Raw genomic sequence first — 18,400 nt, forward strand, 5'->3', positions numbered from 1 at the left:
ACGACACTGCGTTTCAGCGCTCACTGTCGGCATCAGTCATGATCGTCGCAGCTGAAGATGGCGGCATGATGCAAACTGAAACAAACAAACTATCGATCAGTCATCAGCCACCAACGGTCTCTCCTTGTTTCTTCTGCTTCTTCTTGTATTCATTCCGTGTTAAACCAGATATTTGGCTGGTCGTTGCCATCCGAGATTCCCAACGCTGCTGATCCCTCTTTTGCTGAATTTAAGCCTCACCACTCGATGATTCAAATCTGAAACACGATAGTGGGCTGGTATGAAGGCAGAAAGTAATCAAAATAGACACAAGTATAATGAAGAAGTTGAATGATAATATCAGAACAGTACACGAGAATGACATCAAAACATTTTGTCGACGACAACAAAAATATGTAGACGTCAAGTTAGCCTGCACCGGGCAGTTGATCCAAAATTTGCATCACGCTCATAAACTCATGAGAGCATCAATACGACCCCTCAGAGCGACGATGGGATATATCACAGTGAGGACAGCCGCTCCTGCCGAAGTGTTTATTCACTCCCCAGGGATTCCAGGAACCCCAGCTGCCCGTTGGCCACACACCAGCACTTGCGGTTGTTAGTGTCGTTTCTGTAGTTGCCGGTTCACTGACAGTAGTGGACTGGGGGACGTCGGTGGCCGAAAGAGCGCTGCTGGTGGCCTCAGCAGCAGAAGTCTCCGCAACGGTAGCGCTGGACGCTATGTTGACCAAGGTGTCCACAGACGTGGCTGTCTCTGTCGCAGCAGCAGTAGTCGATTCCGAAGCGGTCACGATTGAATTCTAAAGAGACAGCCAATCTTAATTGCCGGTAGAAACACAAAAAGGCAGCCAACACTCACTGACGTTCCGTTAAGGGAAGCACAAGCAAAGGACATTGTGGAAGTTGGGGTGCCGCTATCCTTCGCAGCGCTCAAATCCCAGGTTTGCTTGACATAAGGCCAGCAGAGGCGACCGTCTCCAAGAAGTGCAATGTCGCCAGATACCGTGATACTGTCGTCCACAACGGGAGAGCCAACTAGTTCACCGCTGCTGCTGACAACCTGGAAGCTGTCGGATGATATGCATCAGCACGTACTCAACTCCTCAGACGAATTATATATACCTGGTTCCAGAGAAAGTACCAGTGCAGGAAAGGGGAAGAGGCTCACAAGTCGGATTAGAAAGGGTTTCGTATGTAACGAGTGCGTTAGACCCGTCAAAGGCCTCGACGTGAATATTCTGGTGGTCAGACCCATCGTCTTCTGTCACCCAAGTGATTTGGGTGTCTCCATCGGCTGCACCGACTTCAGAGGTAGCTTGGTCGCCTGAGAGTGTCTCCTTATCAGAAGCGATGGCAATGGCGACATTGTGGTTGAGCCAACGAGGGCTGCAGGCAGTGTATCTATAGATACTTTAGCCGATCTGAGGATTGACGACAAGCAGAAGACGGACCCGTCACCCATCCACTCATTTAGGGTAAGATCGGTTGCACCGCGCGACTGCCAAGCAAAAATGTACAAGTCGGAAGTCGAGAACCTAGCCAAGTTGGAGTAGGAGCCGGACATTCCATACATCGCCTCGCCACCGGAACCTAGGAGTCAACGTGTTAGGAACCTGGGAAAAACCTTTCCTTCAAGGCAAAGTATACCATTAGTGGTGTTTTCGTTTGAGATCTTCTGACCGACGTTGGACATGCCACGATTGTTCGTATTCAACCAGATAGCGCTAAAAGTAATCGGTAAATGGAGAAGGTTAGGAGGGGGTATGCAGCTCACCCTTGGTCCTCAGCACAGACGGAAGCAAAAGGAGCAGCATCAGCGGCTTCGAAGCCGATACCAGTATTGTGTGAGCAGCCCCAGGTATTGGTACCTTCAGTGGAGTCTTGCCGTGTTCCGCTTGCGTCAACGTAGGAAATAGCATCACCATAGTGGCCAGACGCGTCTCCATCGTACGCTTTCAAAGCTCATTAGTCTCCTGCACAGACTGAAAGAAAAGAGAAACTTACCAGTAACGACGTAGTAGGCGCCATAAAGACCAGCCGATTCGGACCAGACAAGGTCGCCATTGATATCAGGGGTCGCAGTACGCTATCGAGTGCACAATTAGAGAATGAATTGGGTATGTACGCGCAAAAAAAAAGAAAATTATACCCCAATGCTGCCAGCACCATACGATGATGGACCGTTCAATTCTGTGGACCAGGACAATTCACCATCCGTATACCGTACGACAACTGCGATCGGCATATCATCAGTGGGAAGATTTTCTGATCCGGTAGCGGTAGTCTTGATGAGGACAGCAAAGCCGTCGTCGTGTGCAACCAGGCCGCCGGCTGAAGAGCAATGAAATTAGTCGAACTATGCCTTCTTGAGAAGGATGGAGAAACCTCACCCTCAGTGCCGGTGATAGTAACCGCGTCACCGACAGATGTGAACGAGGTCGTATCGACCTGTTGAACTAGAACCGAGGTCTGGTCCGCATTGAGGTACGCGAGGTACCCTGTCGTGCCGTCCGGTGCAACTGCAAAAGGTGTACGTCGATGGTGGGGAAGTCCTGTGTATCACGAATAAGACTATCTGTCTGAAATAAACAAAATATTAATTACCGGTCCAGTATGCAGCCTGGATAGGATCAAACGAGTCTGCCAAAGAGAAAGTGTCCTCATATGACTCAAGCGTGACGGCGCCCAAGGTTACTTTGATCCCCAAGGCAGCAAATGCCAAAAGGCGGGAGGCTTTTGAGTTTATCATCGATAAAAACGAATGGGTTGGTCTGAAGGAAGGGAATTGGGCAACGATTCTCTGTGAAGGAGATACCAGCCCTCTGAGCAGAAAAAGGAGAAGGGGAGAAAGTTAGTTATTATCCAGCGCAGAGGCGCACAATTTTTATATCCCGCCAGTCCCGAGATTTAGGCATAATTTGCATGGTTTGAAGATGGAGTACGGTATGTAGTAGAGTACCGTAGGCGGCGTCCGTGCTCGGGGAAACTTTCTATGGAGGGGGCCAGATGGTTGAGCGGTTGTCCATCTGGCTCTGGCCTCTGGGTAAACTAGAGGTCCTGGGAGTGCACAGCGCGCGAGTTCAATTCCCAGTAAAAACGCCTTGGGAGGTTTAGTGGGTATTACGTAAATGTCGAGTCCCACACTGTTCGGCACTTGCCGTTCGTGCGTAAAATGCATTCCTACCCTGTCAGAGTTTCCCCTTGGGGTTCTATTCCCCGACTCTTCATGGCCTGTTATACAACGACATTGTCGTGCTGAACTACCTCTGGAAAGGTAGATGGGCTTCTACTGGAGAGTGTATATAACAGGAGATACTTGCCACAAAAAAAAAAAAAAAAAAAAAGAAACTTTCTATGGAGCGAGAGCTTGGCACGTGGCCGCGGCCCTGAACAAATTTCATGTCGGCCCGACATTTTCCGTGCGCGATACGTGCTTGTTTCCTCAACTTCATCATGACCTGTTCAGTCGGTTCAATTTCTATGATCAATGTTTAGCGCACAATACTTGTGAGAAAGTATTCATCTCCGGAGCTCTTACTTCAAGGACAGGGCTGGACCTTAGCCATGGCGACGTGATGATTCTATTGGAATCCACTGGCATCATGTTCAAATCCCTTGGCGTACCTCGTTGCAACGGAAACAGTGTTGGCATCCGGTGCGAATCCCTTGGCCAACAGTAATAGTGGTTTCCCTTCTGCTGACTATGGTACACAAGGCCTAGAAGAGTACTGCACCGTTGATTTCCGCCCGCCTCGTCTTATTATAAGTAGGTAATCTCTTGGACAACAAAGCGCCGCATCCGTCTAGCTGCTTTTGGTCGTGTCTTCAACTATTTGAGGTGAATTTTAGTCTCGAAATGCTCCGGTACCCAACGCCTTTAAATTGTCGGTGCGATTTGACCTTTTAGGATTTGTCGGCGTCGATACATCTAAAGTTTGGACTCTAGTTAGTTGCTGGTCTTTCGCTTGTCTTTTCGCAAAGCAAATATTCAATGTCCCCCTTTTTTGACTGGTGCCCCTTGAGCTAAAGGCGCGGACTTGCTCGTTTTACGTCTTCGACGCATCTATTGGCGAATCCCTCTCAGGACATAACCTTGGAAAAATTCCTGTCCCTTACCTACCGGTGAATTTCCAGTACTGAACAATACTAGTCCGCTGTCATCGCTCTTATCTGACCACATTTTGGGAATTGACATTGGCAGCCCGGCATGTTTGTCTAGGTATTTTCTGCGATTATCCCGTAGACCGGTGCTCATCGCCGCCTACCATTCTTGGATGGCCGATCGAATTTAGGAATGATATTTCCGCCGAATTCTGAATGAATACTGCGGCGTTTGGACGTTCACGACGGAGAGGATATTTTCCAGTATGTCATCCCTCTACATCGACTGACTGACTTAAACTCTAAACAGTATCCACAGTTCAGCACATAGAGCGTTTGAATATCCCATATATCAAGGGTTCGTTAAACGCACCACTATCACGTAGTCCTGGAGATCTTCATCTTATTGATGGGTCTTGATCAAGAACATCATGGATCTGTCTGTTGATATGCTTAGTAGATCTGGATGAGATTCCCGCTGTTGTACTCGGCCACGGGATTTCCTAGAATCACGGGGCCGTACCAAGTGAGTGAAAAAGATAGATTACATCTGTGGTAAACGCGACATGGGGACTAACTACGAAATATGCCAGCTCATATGGTGCTACAAATGCCCTCGGAAAATGAACAACACGTAAGTACATCCATACGAAACCTCACACTGTGACTGGCCAGTGACCAACAGTGTCATGAGAAGCTCAAAAAGCTTCACAGGTTTGCTAGAAGGTATGCTACATTTTATCAATATTCGCGAGACCCCAGGAAACTCACTTCTTTTACTTATAGAACGTACAAAATGAGATAATTTCCTGGTTCGACATCGTTTGCTCCTGGACCTTGTCGAGTTGCTTTTCTTTTCGTATCTTCCCGAGGATCAATTTATTTGACATACGAACTATTCCGAACCTGCAAGTTCCGTCCCAACAAAAATATCACGCTCCATCAGGCATAGCTACTTTTAGCTTATTTTTCCGTAGCCGTGACTTGGGTGTGGGGTATCTTAGCCGCATTCTGCAATGATTCCCATGATCATGAGAGGCTGATAAAAACATCGTCTAATCCAGGGTCCGCTACACCATCTGTTTTGATCCCGTCCTTCATCTACTTGCCTCGACTATGTTTCTAGTGCTATGTTTTTCATTCCTTGCGCTCTGGATCATCCAAAAGGCTGTTGAATTTCACCGGAATATCAAGGCCATTGGGTTCATAGTTTCTCTCGTCCTCCCTTCGGTCTCATGTATTGAGAATTATGCAGAAATCACCCTGGGAGTCGAAAAATCTTCCAGGAATGGAATCTTGTAGTCGCCCTTCTACGGATGGTCCTTGGTTGGAATGAAGATCATCTATTCGAAAACAAATATCAGAGTGCGTCACACTCCTGTTCGTCGTTCGCGCTGACCTGCGGTCGCCACAGCTTTCCAGGATGCTGGATGGGATATCGTTTCGCAGGTCTCGGTGTTCCCATCAGGCGTTCAGTTTGTCGTCGCGGACGTCGCACTCATCAAGGCATGTGCATCCGCTCCTTCTTTGGTATCCATTTAATCGTGACTATGAATAGGAAATCACTTCCTCACGCTCGCGTTTCCCCAAGCCTGTCAAACTCTATGAAGCTCTTTCAACTTTTGGAAGCAATATTGTGGCGTCCGAAGGGGAGCTTTGGAAGAAGTACAGAAAGATCTGTGCTCCTGGTTTTTCTGAAGTATTTTGGGTCTCTTCTCGTGTGAAGTCGTAGAATCACAATTCTCCTAGGCAAACAACAAGCTTGTTTGGGAAGAAACTATGAAAATCATGCAGGAATTGTTCCATGATGTATGGAGGGATGAAGAGGAAGCAAAGGCCGAGAATGTACTTGATATTACTTTGGCGGTAGGTTGTTTTCATTCCCGATGTCGGTGTTGAACCTTCTCATGTGCGGCGTAGATTACCCAATTCATTATCGGCATCGCAGGCTTTGGTCGCAATATGTCATGGCAAAGAGAATCAAATATCCCAGAAGGGCACAGTATGACGTTTAGAGATGCTCTTTACCATGTTTGCGATGGCGCATCTATCAAAATCATTTTACCCCGATTGGCTATGGGATTGACTGCGAAATGGAGGCGGGTGAGAGATGCGTATGACGAGCTTCAGGTATGATTCGTATATCTTATAATATCATGCCAGGAAAGGTACTTACGCATAAAAGTCATACATGCTAGAAATGATCAGGCATCGGCGCACATCTGACAAGAAAGAAGAAAGATACGATCTATTCAGTGGTTTGCTGGACGCGAATGAAGGAGATATTTCACAGTTATCCGAGAGTGAACTGATCGGTACGTATCCTGAGTCATTGCACTAGTGAGACTCACTCCCTGTACCTTAGGAAACATCTTTATATTCTTCCTTGCTGGACATGAGGTGAGTGTTCTCATGAGATAAGTGGGACTAACCTAACCGATATTGACATACAAAGACTACGGCTCATACGTTAGCATATACGTTCACTATGTTGGCACTGTACCCCGACGAGCAAGAAAAGCTTTACCAGCATATCAACGCTATCGTCCCAGACAACCGAGTCCCTGTACGCGCTCTATACACTGCTCCTTCTGCAACTCATCAACTAGATTCTCTGTAGACATACGAAATGCTGCCTCTGTTCACGTATTCCCTAGCGTGCGCTTCATCTGTTCTCTTTTCTATATATAATCTAAACGCGTGCGCAGCGTTTTCAACGAGACGCTTCGCATGTTCCCCGTGGTGATTGAAGAAGTCCTTCCCTTTCAAAACGTCCGACTTACGTTAACTATAGGTCACAGGCATACCAAAGATAAGTGCCGAAGACACCGTTTTAATAGCGACAAGCGCCACAGGAGAACATGCAACCATTCCAGTACCTAAAGGAGCGTCGGTATTTCTAGATGTTCCGGGTTTGCATTATAATCGTGAGTTACGTGAACACTGGGTTCTTTAATTGTGTCATTCATTGAATGTATATTGCCGGCAGCTCGATATTGGAAAGACCCCGATACATTCAATCCCTCGCGATTTCTCGGAGACTGGCCCAAGGAGGCGTTTATGCCATTCAGTCTCGCCGCTAGAGCGTGTCTTGGTAGAGGGTACGCTGTATTCATCTCCCCAACGACGTGATTTTCCCACACCAAAGTATACAGTTTTGCCGAAACCGAGGCGATTGCGGTCATCACGCTCCTAATATCTCGGTACAAGATTGAAGTAACAGAAGAACCACAATTCTGGGGAGAGACTTTCGAGGAAAGGAAGAACCGAATGCTGAAATCGAAGGGTGGCCTATCGTTAACGTCAGTGTGCTCTCCTATTCTATCGACCTTCTCATGACGGTATATGCAGACCGCTTCGCATGCCCCTGACATTCAGAAGAAGATGACGATGAACTTCAAATTATGCATCGCTTTATAGTACAACTATTTATCAGGAATCTACTGGTTCTACTTGTGAATCTTCGGACCCGAATAATTATCCCGCATCATCAAGCCTTTCATCATTAGAGTCAGACCAACTCGCTTCTCTTCTTCAGTGACGGGTGAAAGTTCGGGATGCTCGACCGTGTTCACGTCCACCCCATACTCACTCTTGAGTTGAGCTTTGAGTTTAGTTCCTCCAAAGGCGAGCTTCTCGGCATATGGTAACAGCATCTTGTACATCGTCGCGACTGCCGCTTTGTCGCCGGTTTTCATCGCTGTAATGACAATCAGGAGGGTTAACGGCATGTCATTGTGGAGAAGCAGACGAACCTTTTCGGCGTATAATGAGGAATTTCATTTTATCTGTGAAGATCGGAATCATCAGTAGATCGAATGAAGAGACGTAAACCATGGTCACCGTCTTCGAGTCCCAGGGAGACCCCATGATCATCTTGGGGATACGGCCTGACAAACTAACCCTCATAATTAACGCTGAGAAAAGGAGGGAAAAGCGAGAGACGACAATATAGTCGACAAAGCTATCTGGTTCAGTATGGAAAGAGATTTGGTGTAGAAGGGCAGGCGACCGTTTGAAAAAGGGCTCTGGCGCTGGTATTCCGGTATCTATCTCAGTGTCATCCGCGTCTGTCAGTCCACGGGACGAGGGTATGGTCACTTGATCCGGTTGTGGGGTACCTTCATCATCGTCGTAACCTTTCTTGCCACATATATTCTTGTGTGGTACTGGGAAACCGTGTTTCCAGTCGGCAACTTGACAGTCCCTGTCCAGAGTTTTCAACTAATAAAATCCGAGAACTCCGAGACATAGTTACCGAGAGCAGTAACGGATGATACGTCCGATTGGTTTGCATTTTCCGCAGGCCTTCAGTACTCTTCCTTGCTTTTGCAGAGATTCTTCGTCTCTTTTGCAATTCCAACAGATGGTGACTTCAGCTTTCTCCTGAGTGCGACGGATCTCTTTGACTTCAGATTTTCCAAGTACTTGTTCAGCGGCTCGCCAGACGTTTTTGTCCTCTTTTGTTATCCTTCGAGAGACCTTGACGGTCCGAACTTGTTCTCGAACGCCAATCTGTAGGTCATGTCAGCGTAAGGTGAATAGAACGGTTTATGATACGCACAATGGCATTGAAAGTGCTCCATAACGTCATCGTAATGAAGTACGCCCTCTGCAAACGATGGATGTCTACCAAGCGGCGGAGCCCGTGGTCATTTGGGTCAATCTTCATCATTTTTTCGAACTGGTCATTCGGTAGAAGTATCGGGGCCGTCAAGTCGTCCTTTACTTGATCCTTGGGGAGGTGCAGTTTCAGAAGCTGAATGAAGTCCTTGTCGTTGTTGCCTGCGAGTGCTTTGACAATCATCTCCGGGCACCATCGCCGTCGATCCTCCATGTCAGGCCCAGCGCAAGAGGTGACATATAAGCCTTCTAAGACAAGCTCCTCTCTGCGTTTTTGTGTGAGCAAGCGCCATTTTTCCTCGAACCCTTCGTGTGCAAAGGCAGACACGACAGCCTTGACTAAATCGCGTTGAAGAGTGCATATTTCTCGCATTTGAGAGTTGAAGTCGTCCTGCAGATGCGTAGAGGATTGCCGAATGAATTGAAGAGTTTTCTGTGGCATTCCTTTGTAGACTGACATTGGACGTCTACTGACAGGGAAGAGACGGGTCAGCTCCTGCTCCCAACTCTTGTTCCAACCTTCACGGTCCGTTTCTTTGTTGGGTCGCGTTGGCGCCATAACTGATACAGAAGAGTAACAAAAAGGGGGATATAGAGAAAGAAGAAAACGGCAAAAAGGGATCACGATCAGGTGATCGTTGTTTCCGCAAAAGGGATCCCTACATCCTTGGAACCAAATAAAGACACACAAAGTCATACGTCATGACTGTATGACACCAGACTGAATTGGCGATTTGCCCACTTTGCCGCCACGACCTCAAGGCCTCAGCCTACAGCTCCTCACGATTCCGCTTTGTGGTGACCTGAAGAAGAAGAATTATGTCTGATGGCTCTAGGTATGCTACTTCCTTTTCGCGGTGTGAAAAGTCGGTGCGCTTATTGTTTAGTTTACGACAGTCATGGTACGATGCACTGAGCAAGGCGGAAACTCATTTTCGACAACTTCTCACCTCTTCCTCACCGAATGAATGGAAACGACTTTCTGCTGCAAATGAGCCATCTTCCGGCAGGAAAGGGAAATCTCGGATGACATCCACCCCAGAGCTGGCTGACGTGGTAATTCATCGGAATTCGACGAAGCCAGGAGACGACATATACCGCCTCATTCTTGAGGTTCCCACTACGGAAGAGTCGGTTTCTTTGGAGCCATGGAAGACGGTGCTGTCAATTCCTGAATTGAGGAAGGAATGGGATCCCGCTGTCGTAGACTCGCATATGGTAGAGATGTTTGACCATACAGCACGGATCTCCAAGACGAATTTCACGCTGGGATGGCCCGCAAAGTGCGGCTTTACATTCACTTCTTCATCTCCCACCTGACTTTTTGACAGTCCGCGTGACGCGGTTACGATATCGCGTTCCTTCCACGACGCGACCACATTTATCGACGTTTCTACCTCCTTACCTCGGTCTCCCGACGAACCTGTGTACCTGCGGCCCGCACCTCCCTATGTCCGGTCAAATGTGACTTGTCAGTAATCTCAAGTTTCGCGTCTTGCATCACTGACGACTCGGACAGTATTCGCTTGGTGTATACAGCATATACAACCCTCACTACCAGCAAATGACAGCGATCTTGTTAGGAGGCGGCCGTCTCTTGTAGGTCGAATTCGAGTTACCTGCTTCTGGCAGCACGATCTAAGAGCTGTTTGGAGCATCGGATCGACGTCAGGCATAGTGCAGCAGCTGTCTACCATGATACTGGGTCTATACAAGACAGTCCTCAAACGTGGAATGCGTATTCCGAAACTGATTGGATTCGGAAACGGCGTGACTATAGAACGCATCCGTTTTCAAGTCGACAGAGAAGCCCTCACCATTGACTACTCCATCATACCAGAGGAAGACGAACATAAAGTCACATCTTCTTCAGAGTTCAGTCAGGGTCTAGATGAACTACATGCCATTCGAGAGCATCGACGGCTCACTCGCTCGATTGAGTGCATTTTACCGGCATCTGCAGGTTGGGACATACGGATCTCAGTCAAAGCATCATCTGAAGAAGTGGAAAGACTCCCATGGTCCGCTCATGCGACACGAACCAGTTCTCATTCAGCTTCTACTCCACTGGATCAAATACTATTTCGACTCTCTCATGCACCACTGATCGACGAGCATTCCGTTCTCAGAGTCAGAGTGGTGATTGAGATTTCTGGCCCGTCAAGTGGTCTCCGTTTGAACGGTATTCCTCATACCGTACAAGAAGTGGAAGAACGTGATCCTTCCTCTTTCACTATTTCTTCCCAGATCCTTCAAGACGTCTCCAGCGCAGCTGGCTTAAGCTTCGATACCACCTCTTCCCTCAATACCAGCGCAGCTAGTGCTACCAGTGTCGCATCCACTTCGTCTATACCCGTAATTGCCCGACCACATACCGAACGTTCTCCAGCCGCTGAGAAGTCTATTCTGTCTCGCGTCAAGAGGAACTATATTTATTTCTCCTCCTTATTACAGGAACCTGAAGCCAAGTGGAAACGAAGTGAGTCAATCACTCCTCCCGATAAGGTCTCAACTAACATCTGGCAATGAAGATACGGAGGCTCGTGGAGTCACGATCACTCAATTGGATTCCATTGATCCAACTCTTGTAGTATATCGAGCCGAAGCGACTTTTGTCGGGGTTGGGCTTTGGGACCTCTACGGTGCTATCGTGACACCGGGTGCCAGAAATTATTGGGACAAGCAGCATGAAGACGCCGTGCTATTAGAAGACGTCAATGACCTTACTGAACTTTGGCATTTGAAAACGAAACCTGCTTGGCCAGTAAAGTAGGTGTCTTGGATGGCATACTTAGGCTTAAACTGATAACGAAGACCAGTGGTCGAGATGCTGTCGTGCTCAAGACTGTCTATAAATCCCCCACTACTATCCATGTCTTCGCCTTTTCTGCCGACGATCCACATCTCTTTCCCGTCATTCCACCTGCCGAGCCTAACGTCATCCGCACTCAAGTGGACCTGCAAGGCTGGGCGATTGAGGCACTCTCACCGACAACCACCCTTGTGACCTTGCTTGAGCAGTCAGATCCAAAGGGCTGGACCAATAAGACATCGATACCCACGCAAATGATGAATGCTTTAGCAGGTATCGGTGAATTCACCATCAAATGCGGTGGTCCACCAGTGATGACCCGACTAGCTGGGGCGAAGGCCAATGAAATCCGCTACGATCACGAACGAATGAATTTCAGAATCGAATATGAAGTTTCTGCCAGTCGATCAAATGACACGAGTGGTGATACGGCATCAAATAGCCTGAGTTTGCAGACATTGTCCATCATTGAATGTGAACTCAGATGCGACATGGATACGTGGGCATCTTCGTTGGATATTGTGATCGATCCGCCACCACAGTCAATTTCGTGTCTTCGAAGACACCGGTTATCTGAAGAAGGTGGTGGATTGTGGTTGACCATCATTCATGACGCCGTTTTTGTCGATGATGAACGCTTATTGGCCATCGTTCGACGTGGTCCTGGGAAAGAAAAAGGGGTCGTTATGGTGAACGGAGCAAAGGTGAACGTCGACGTTGAGGAGATCCCCGAGCAGGAGATAAAGTTTCTGTCAAAGCGAAAACGCGTCAAACCTGTGCGAATACCACTTGATCAACCTCCCGTCGTTGGAGTCATTCGCAAGCGTCGGGCGGAATGGGATGCTGATTCGGAGGGCGTGTCTGCTCCCACGGAGTCTAGCACGAGTACAACGAGTGCAACATCGTCTGGGTGGCCATCTGCTCCTCAAATATCTAGCCCGCTAGTGCGCTTCTTCACGTTCTCGTCTGATCAGACGTCGTCTTCGGCACCTCAATCAGCCTCTTCAGTGATCTCGACCGCGGACCTTAGCAGCATACCATCTGCTACAAAATCTCCTATTCAATATGCTCTAGACGCCCTGGCTTGGACTCAAGAAACTCATTCTTGCATCAACTCGCAAGCATGGATCCCAGTCAGCGATAAAGGAATGACAATCCGGCGCAAGATATCTCCCGAGATATCTCCGAGTATCCCCATCCATATGGGCGAGAAGGTGATCGAAGGCGTGTCAGCAGAGGAGCTTGCATCCATCGTGACTGAATACGACTGTCGGAAGAAGTGGGACGAGCGATTTGATTCTGCCATCATGTTGGAATCATATGGTGCCGATTGCCGGACGTGCTTCGTGGTTTCGAAGAGTGCATTCCCATTTCGAGACCGTGGCATGTATTTGGCGAGCGTTATGGCTCGAGCTCATGCGTCTCCTTCATTGTCGAGGAGCGATACGGGGGATGTAGCGGAGCAATCATCAAGCAGTTCGCGCAGCGCTATTTACTGCGTTTCCGTATCGTTCAGCCCTGAATCGGTGTCGTCGTTCTCTGCAGGGAAGTACAATCCGTATATTTTGCCTGTCGGACGGGTGTTTATCGACGCCTGGATATTGGAGACACTGGATCCTTACACAAAGGAAAATTATGCTGTGCCGTCGTCGCGGTGCACGAGGCTGGTTGCTGTTGATTATGCAGGGTCTATTCCTACTGCCGTCAATTCAATGATAAACGCGGCTCTCCCTCGGGCGATTTTGGGCGTGGAGGCGTTTGTAAAGAGCATCTCACCGCTTCCCATAACCCGGTTACCCGCGCCTGGGTTTGTGTTGGCCGATAAGAAAGACGAAGCACAAGTTGGGGACCTTTCTTGGAAACTCAGACGGCGAGACGACATCCGAACACTCGTTAAAACAAGCTACAAGCATGATACACGCGTCTATGCAAGTACAATTCTCATCAGTTTTCCTTCTTCATTGCCTCCCACTGGGACGCGATCATCACGCAGTCCTGACACACATTCAACACCTCGTTCTAGTAGGCTCCCACCAAACGATGGAATACCACCATCGATATCGGAAACTTTGCAAAGCAGTGCGTCAACAATTTCAGGGTTACCTCCATCTTCCTCGGCATCTTCGTCACCGTTAACGCCGATGACGTCTCCATCGGAGTCACCGACATCCCACCAGCGTAGCGTATCCGATACATCCTTTTCTGGCGAGTTCTCGCTACGTGGCCGGTCGTCTTCGGCATTTACTGTTAAGGGAGAAGTGCGCCAAACTACGGATCTCCTAGTTGGTGAACTGGTTGTGGATTCCAAGTTGTATCCAGATGGATACACGGTTGTATTGACATCGAGAGCGCGTGAACGAGGTTTGCAAGGTCAGCCTGGCCTTATTGACCTTCAGTTACCCGAGGGTGCGAAGCGATGCATCTTACCGCTGGCTTATACGATTCATACTGTACCCTTATCCCCGCTGCATTCGTCGGGTATGAACGCTGGAAGCCCGACTAGACACTTGTTGAGGCTGACGTTGCCTACTGCGCAATACCAGATTTCGACCGTCAAAGACCCACTGACGGGAGAAACACAGAGTGCACCACCCAAACCGCAATGGCTGATTGACATGGAGGAGTGCGGGGCAATTGTTGATGTTGAAGTGCGGCCACTGGCAGCTGGGAAGAAGGGTGTAATTGTTTTGGCAAATGATTCGGAGGCTACGGTTGTCGTTGTTGGTGAGAAAGAGTCATTGACGACGCTTGGACGCGATGAATTATCAGACGACAGAGTGTCGAAGATGGGACAGCTCTCAAGGTTTGATTGTGTTGCTCATTTCTATTTTGGTTGATGTATTGATGTGATGTTGTTATACTCAGGTCCACGAGTGAAACGGAGCCGCTGCCGGCTGAATTGCTCAGGCCCATAGCACTTGATTTCAGTGTCTTGGACCCTGCTTCTGCTTCGAACTTGAAGAATGATGAAAGAGAGGATTTGCAGGAAGCTGAAGAGCGGGGATCAAGCGCAGAGCGCAGCGAAGATGGACCGAAAGCGGTGAGCGATGGTGACGTTGCCTTTGTTGGATGATTTTCTGATCGTACATGAAGCAGGCAGCTGATCCTCCTGCGACGCCTCATGCGCCTCACACGCCGGTGGGTGGACTACTCGGATTTCTGCAGTCGTACCCGAATCCTCTCACGCGATTCACTGCGAATGGGACGAGTGGCATGCCGGCAGTGACGGCAGGAGGTACGGGAGGTGGATCAGACCGAAAGCTGCCTGGGGGCTTGGCTGATATCGATGCGAGTACAGTGTTAACGTGCCGCAGGGAGGGTGTGCCGAGACAGTATCCTTTGTCGACTCTCATCATCATTGCACTCATCGCATTCTTGATTGGGTCGCTCCTTCGATCACTCTTGTCACCAGCTGACTTCATTTATGTCGTTACTGACTTGAGGGAAGCTGAAGAAGCGAATAACATCAGTGGGTGGAGGGAGATACGACGGTTGTTCGAGGTGAAGTATATACTTGCTGGGTGGGATTTTCAGATAGCGGTAGTGCGACGACATTGAGGGTAAGGCATGATAGAAGAAGAAATGGATAATAATAATATATAATATGATACGTAGAGTACTTGAGTGTTGATTATAATGCTAATCTGAGATTCGTGTCAAGGTGGGATGAATTTCATAGGTTTCGGCAAATGGCGCTTATTTGGATCGGCGCCTGGTTTTGGGGCCTCACGTCGGGAATGGCTATCACTGTCCTCGGTCTCCCTTGTCTTCTTCCCATCGCTGTGTATTATCCCTTCCACCTGTACCACTACCCCGCCAATTTCCCCCAAATTTCGGCCAGAAACGACGTTTTCTACTGAATTGGTCCTGATTCCCCCTTTTACGCGCCCGATATCTGGCTCCGGAACCTAATTTGCTCCATAAAACTGACCCACGCGTCTGTCCAGACCTTGACCGAGTCGGCTGCTTCTTGTCCTTCGACATCGATGTCCTCTGTTCCGCCGCCGGGCTCAGCGCAGTCCGTACCCCCGCCGCTCGACTCGTCGTCGGCCCCGTTGTCCTGGGAGGGCGATAAGATGTTCGTTGGCAGTCTGCCATATATGGCTTCGTCCCATTCCCCCGCTGACTACTCTTTTTCCAGGTTCAATATCTACATCTACGACTACTGCTACAAGCGAGGATTCCGAAAAACAGCTAGAGAACTGCTCGTCGAGGCAGAGATACCACCGGAATCCCAGCCTCCGATCAATGCCAGACAGGGCCTGCTATTCGAGTGCGCCACGATTCCTCGGTCGTAGCGACGGGATCTCACTTTTTCTTGGTTTTCTAGGTGGTGGAGTGTGTTTTGGGTGCTGTTCACAGCAAAGGCGAATGGGCATGGGACAGAAGATGCGATGATTTACACACAGGTGCGTCTTCAGGCCATTGCTGCTGGTCCCAGTTCATTCATCTTGCTTTTTGTTGTCTTGCAGCATCAATCTCAACAAGCAGCGAATCGACAGGCGATGCCGCGTCCGCCACAGCCACCGCAACCGCCGCCTTCGATGAACCCTCAGCCACCTATGCAACAACAGCCTATGGTTCGAGGCATGAACGGAATGCAGCAAGGACGACAATTTATGCCTAATGGTACTATGCCAAACGGCGTCAATTCTGCCCCCCTGCCCCAGGGACACTTGCAGCCAGGCCCAGGACCTTTTCCTATGCCTGGCGCTCCCATGAATGGTCTTCCAGGTCCCCCAGGTCAGCAACCACCACCACCGGGAGTACCTGCGGCGCAACCCCCGAACTATCAACAGATGCTTCCGGGACACCAACGACCAGGCGGACCTCAACAACGGCCGGCAAATGGGATGCCGCCCTTTCAGTCGCCCACTCTGAGCCATTCTCATTCTCCACACACAGGTCCCCCAGGTCAACCGCTCCAACAGCAACCTCAAGGTCAGCAGCCGCCGCCACACGCCCAACCACCGATAGGCCAGATGGGCCCTTCCCCACATATGCCTCCAAATCGGGGCATGCTTCCTCCGAATGGACCTCAGATGAATCCAGGCCAACAACAAGGACCAATAGCGTCTTCGTCGTACCCACTAGCCCGGCCACCTAGTCGAACTAACACACCTGGTCAAGGCGGTATGATGACGCATCCTAGTCCCTCTATGATGCCTCGCCAACCCATGGGTCCGATGGGCCCCGGGACGGACCAACGGCATGTTCAAGAGCAGAGTTTTCTCTCAGAGATCATACGCATACCGCCCAACCTCGTGAGCCAGCTGAAACAGGAACTTGGTTTGGACGGTAAAGAGCCTAATGCAATGACATTCGATGAAAAGGTGCGTCTCAAAATTTCTCTATCTTTTTGAAAAGAATTCAGGGCTAATTTAATTCATGAATTTAGCGGCGTCTTGTCGAGGCTCATCGACAACGTTCAACAGCTCGGAATCAGAAGCCTAACCCGACCCCCGGACCTTCGAATCCCATGATGCAACCGCCAAACCAACGCAATGTAGCACCGCAGCCTCCTGGAGCAAGACCAACGAAGAGAAACAGCACATCTCCGGGAGAAGAGGTGCGCATTTTCTCCACGCTCATTTTGCAGATATTAATTTTCATTAGCCGGAACAACCACGGACAGAGTCGTCACCTCCAGATCGTAAACGTCCTCGGCGGTCACCCGTAGGACAACCGTCATTACCGTATCCTCCACATGGTCAACATCCCCAGCCCCAACCATCGCCTATGGGAGTGGGACCTGGTGGTCCACCCCCACAGCAAGGGCAACCACCTCAAATGATGAATAACATGATGAGGCCGATGGGTGGGCAACCAATGAATGGTGGTTTCCAGCCAGCAGGAATGCAAATGGCACCAAATACAATGGGAATGTCAATGGGACAAATGAGTGGCGGGCCCATGGGTGGTACGATGAGTCCTGCCATGAGTGCTTTACCGGGACAAGGGATGATGAATTCTCACATGCAACCAGTGCGTTTCGAAAATTGTTAACCTTTTATATGCAGACTAACGGTGCACGGCAATAGATGCCCAACATGCCCAACCGCGATGGGCAGAACCACTATCGACCGCAGCTACACCCGATGCACAACCGCAATATGCCTGGCAACGCCGCTTCGCCTGCTTCGGACCCCAATTTCTCACAAGGACAGCAGGGGCCACCGCCACCTGGGCCGGGTCCACAGTTTAACCCTGCCCCTGGTCCTAATAACAGGATGCAGCAGAAGCCAATGGGTATGATGCCTCCGCCGTCACCAGGGATGAACAAGGATCAAGGCGGGCAGAAGGACGCTGGCAAGCCTGATGGATCACCACATGCTCCGCCTGGGCCCTCACGGACGCCTAATTCGGCCGCCACAGCTCCACCGACGCCTGCGCCGAACCCCGCCCAGACCGCCCCTTCGCCCTCCCAGATCCTGGGCAACCCATCCTCGTCGAATGGTGGTGGTCCATCGGCTCCGTCCTCCGCGCCTACGGATATGTCAGCGGCGCTTTTCACGCCCGATTTCATACAAAGCGTGGCCAACTCGTTGGACGAGTTTGATCCTTCCTTCCTAAGACCCGACGGAGACATCAATTTTGAACGTGACTTTGGACAGTGGTTTAACCATCCAGACGACGTTGGCGGAGCACTAGATTTGAAGTGATTCCCGTTCGTTCAGTCCTCTGGTTTCTTTTTGTTTGCTTTTGTGGATTCTCCGTTTCTGTGAGCTTTCTATCGTATCTGCTTTTATTTATCATCAAAAGCTGCCATTTTTTGCATGCAGTGATACCTCGCCTACCCCCCCCCCCACTATCTATTCCCCCCATCGCCGCCACGTTAGACTTTCTCTTTCTCCCTAATGT

General features: G+C 49.6%; 5 protein-coding genes across 5 annotated transcripts; 3 read left to right on the forward strand and 2 right to left on the reverse strand.

The window, feature by feature from the left end:
- Nucleotides 1-70: 70 nt before the first annotated feature.
- EV420DRAFT_1505116 (uncharacterized protein) lies at nt 71-3,103 on the reverse strand. Its single transcript, XM_060471270.1, has 10 exons — nt 2,608-3,103; nt 2,394-2,555; nt 2,153-2,334; nt 2,008-2,089; nt 1,778-1,955; nt 1,651-1,727; nt 1,455-1,593; nt 1,126-1,404; nt 863-1,070; nt 71-803 (listed from the first exon to the last, which is right to left on the reverse strand). Exons 1-10 carry the CDS (start codon nt 2,750-2,752, stop codon nt 468-470), a joined length of 1,788 nt encoding a protein of 595 aa, XP_060337338.1. The 5' UTR covers nt 2,753-3,103; the 3' UTR covers nt 71-467.
- Nucleotides 3,104-5,420: 2,317 nt separating this feature from the next.
- EV420DRAFT_1617083 (cytochrome P450) lies at nt 5,421-7,492 on the forward strand (the record flags this gene model as incomplete). Its single annotated transcript, XM_060475194.1, has 14 exons — nt 5,421-5,469; nt 5,519-5,610; nt 5,663-5,803; nt 5,854-5,970; nt 6,025-6,234; nt 6,290-6,419; nt 6,470-6,504; nt 6,560-6,670; nt 6,725-6,762; nt 6,813-6,846; nt 6,899-7,031; nt 7,094-7,205; nt 7,260-7,406; nt 7,456-7,492. The coding sequence occupies 14 exons, from the start codon at nt 5,421-5,423 to the stop codon at nt 7,490-7,492; spliced, it is 1,386 nt and encodes a 461-aa protein (XP_060337339.1).
- On the reverse strand, nt 7,448-9,302 carry EV420DRAFT_646506 (uncharacterized protein). The gene is made up of 6 exons (XM_060482906.1): nt 8,669-9,302; nt 8,363-8,619; nt 8,053-8,311; nt 7,948-8,002; nt 7,860-7,892; nt 7,448-7,804 (listed from the first exon to the last, which is right to left on the reverse strand). The coding sequence occupies exons 1-6, from the start codon at nt 9,284-9,286 to the stop codon at nt 7,554-7,556; spliced, it is 1,473 nt and encodes a 490-aa protein (XP_060337340.1). The 5' UTR covers nt 9,287-9,302; the 3' UTR covers nt 7,448-7,553.
- Nucleotides 9,303-9,464: 162 nt separating this feature from the next.
- EV420DRAFT_1505146 (uncharacterized protein) lies at nt 9,465-15,205 on the forward strand. Its single transcript, XM_060471271.1, has 8 exons — nt 9,465-9,563; nt 9,615-10,010; nt 10,059-10,198; nt 10,247-11,206; nt 11,259-11,496; nt 11,547-14,342; nt 14,405-14,579; nt 14,633-15,205. Exons 1-8 carry the CDS (start codon nt 9,547-9,549, stop codon nt 15,095-15,097), a joined length of 5,187 nt encoding a protein of 1,728 aa, XP_060337341.1. The 5' UTR covers nt 9,465-9,546; the 3' UTR covers nt 15,098-15,205.
- Nucleotides 15,206-15,525: 320 nt separating this feature from the next.
- EV420DRAFT_1635794 (uncharacterized protein) lies at nt 15,526-18,201 on the forward strand (the record flags this gene model as incomplete). Its single annotated transcript, XM_060476490.1, has 7 exons — nt 15,526-15,617; nt 15,681-15,812; nt 15,870-15,948; nt 16,012-16,872; nt 16,938-17,108; nt 17,156-17,524; nt 17,581-18,201. The coding sequence occupies 7 exons, from the start codon at nt 15,526-15,528 to the stop codon at nt 18,199-18,201; spliced, it is 2,325 nt and encodes a 774-aa protein (XP_060337342.1).
- Nucleotides 18,202-18,400: the final 199 nt, after the last annotated feature.

Source organism: Desarmillaria tabescens, assembly GCF_030435595.1.
Source record: "Desarmillaria tabescens strain CCBAS 213 chromosome Unknown EV420scaffold_3, whole genome shotgun sequence".
Classification (NCBI taxonomy): domain Eukaryota; kingdom Fungi; phylum Basidiomycota; class Agaricomycetes; order Agaricales; family Physalacriaceae; genus Desarmillaria; species Desarmillaria tabescens.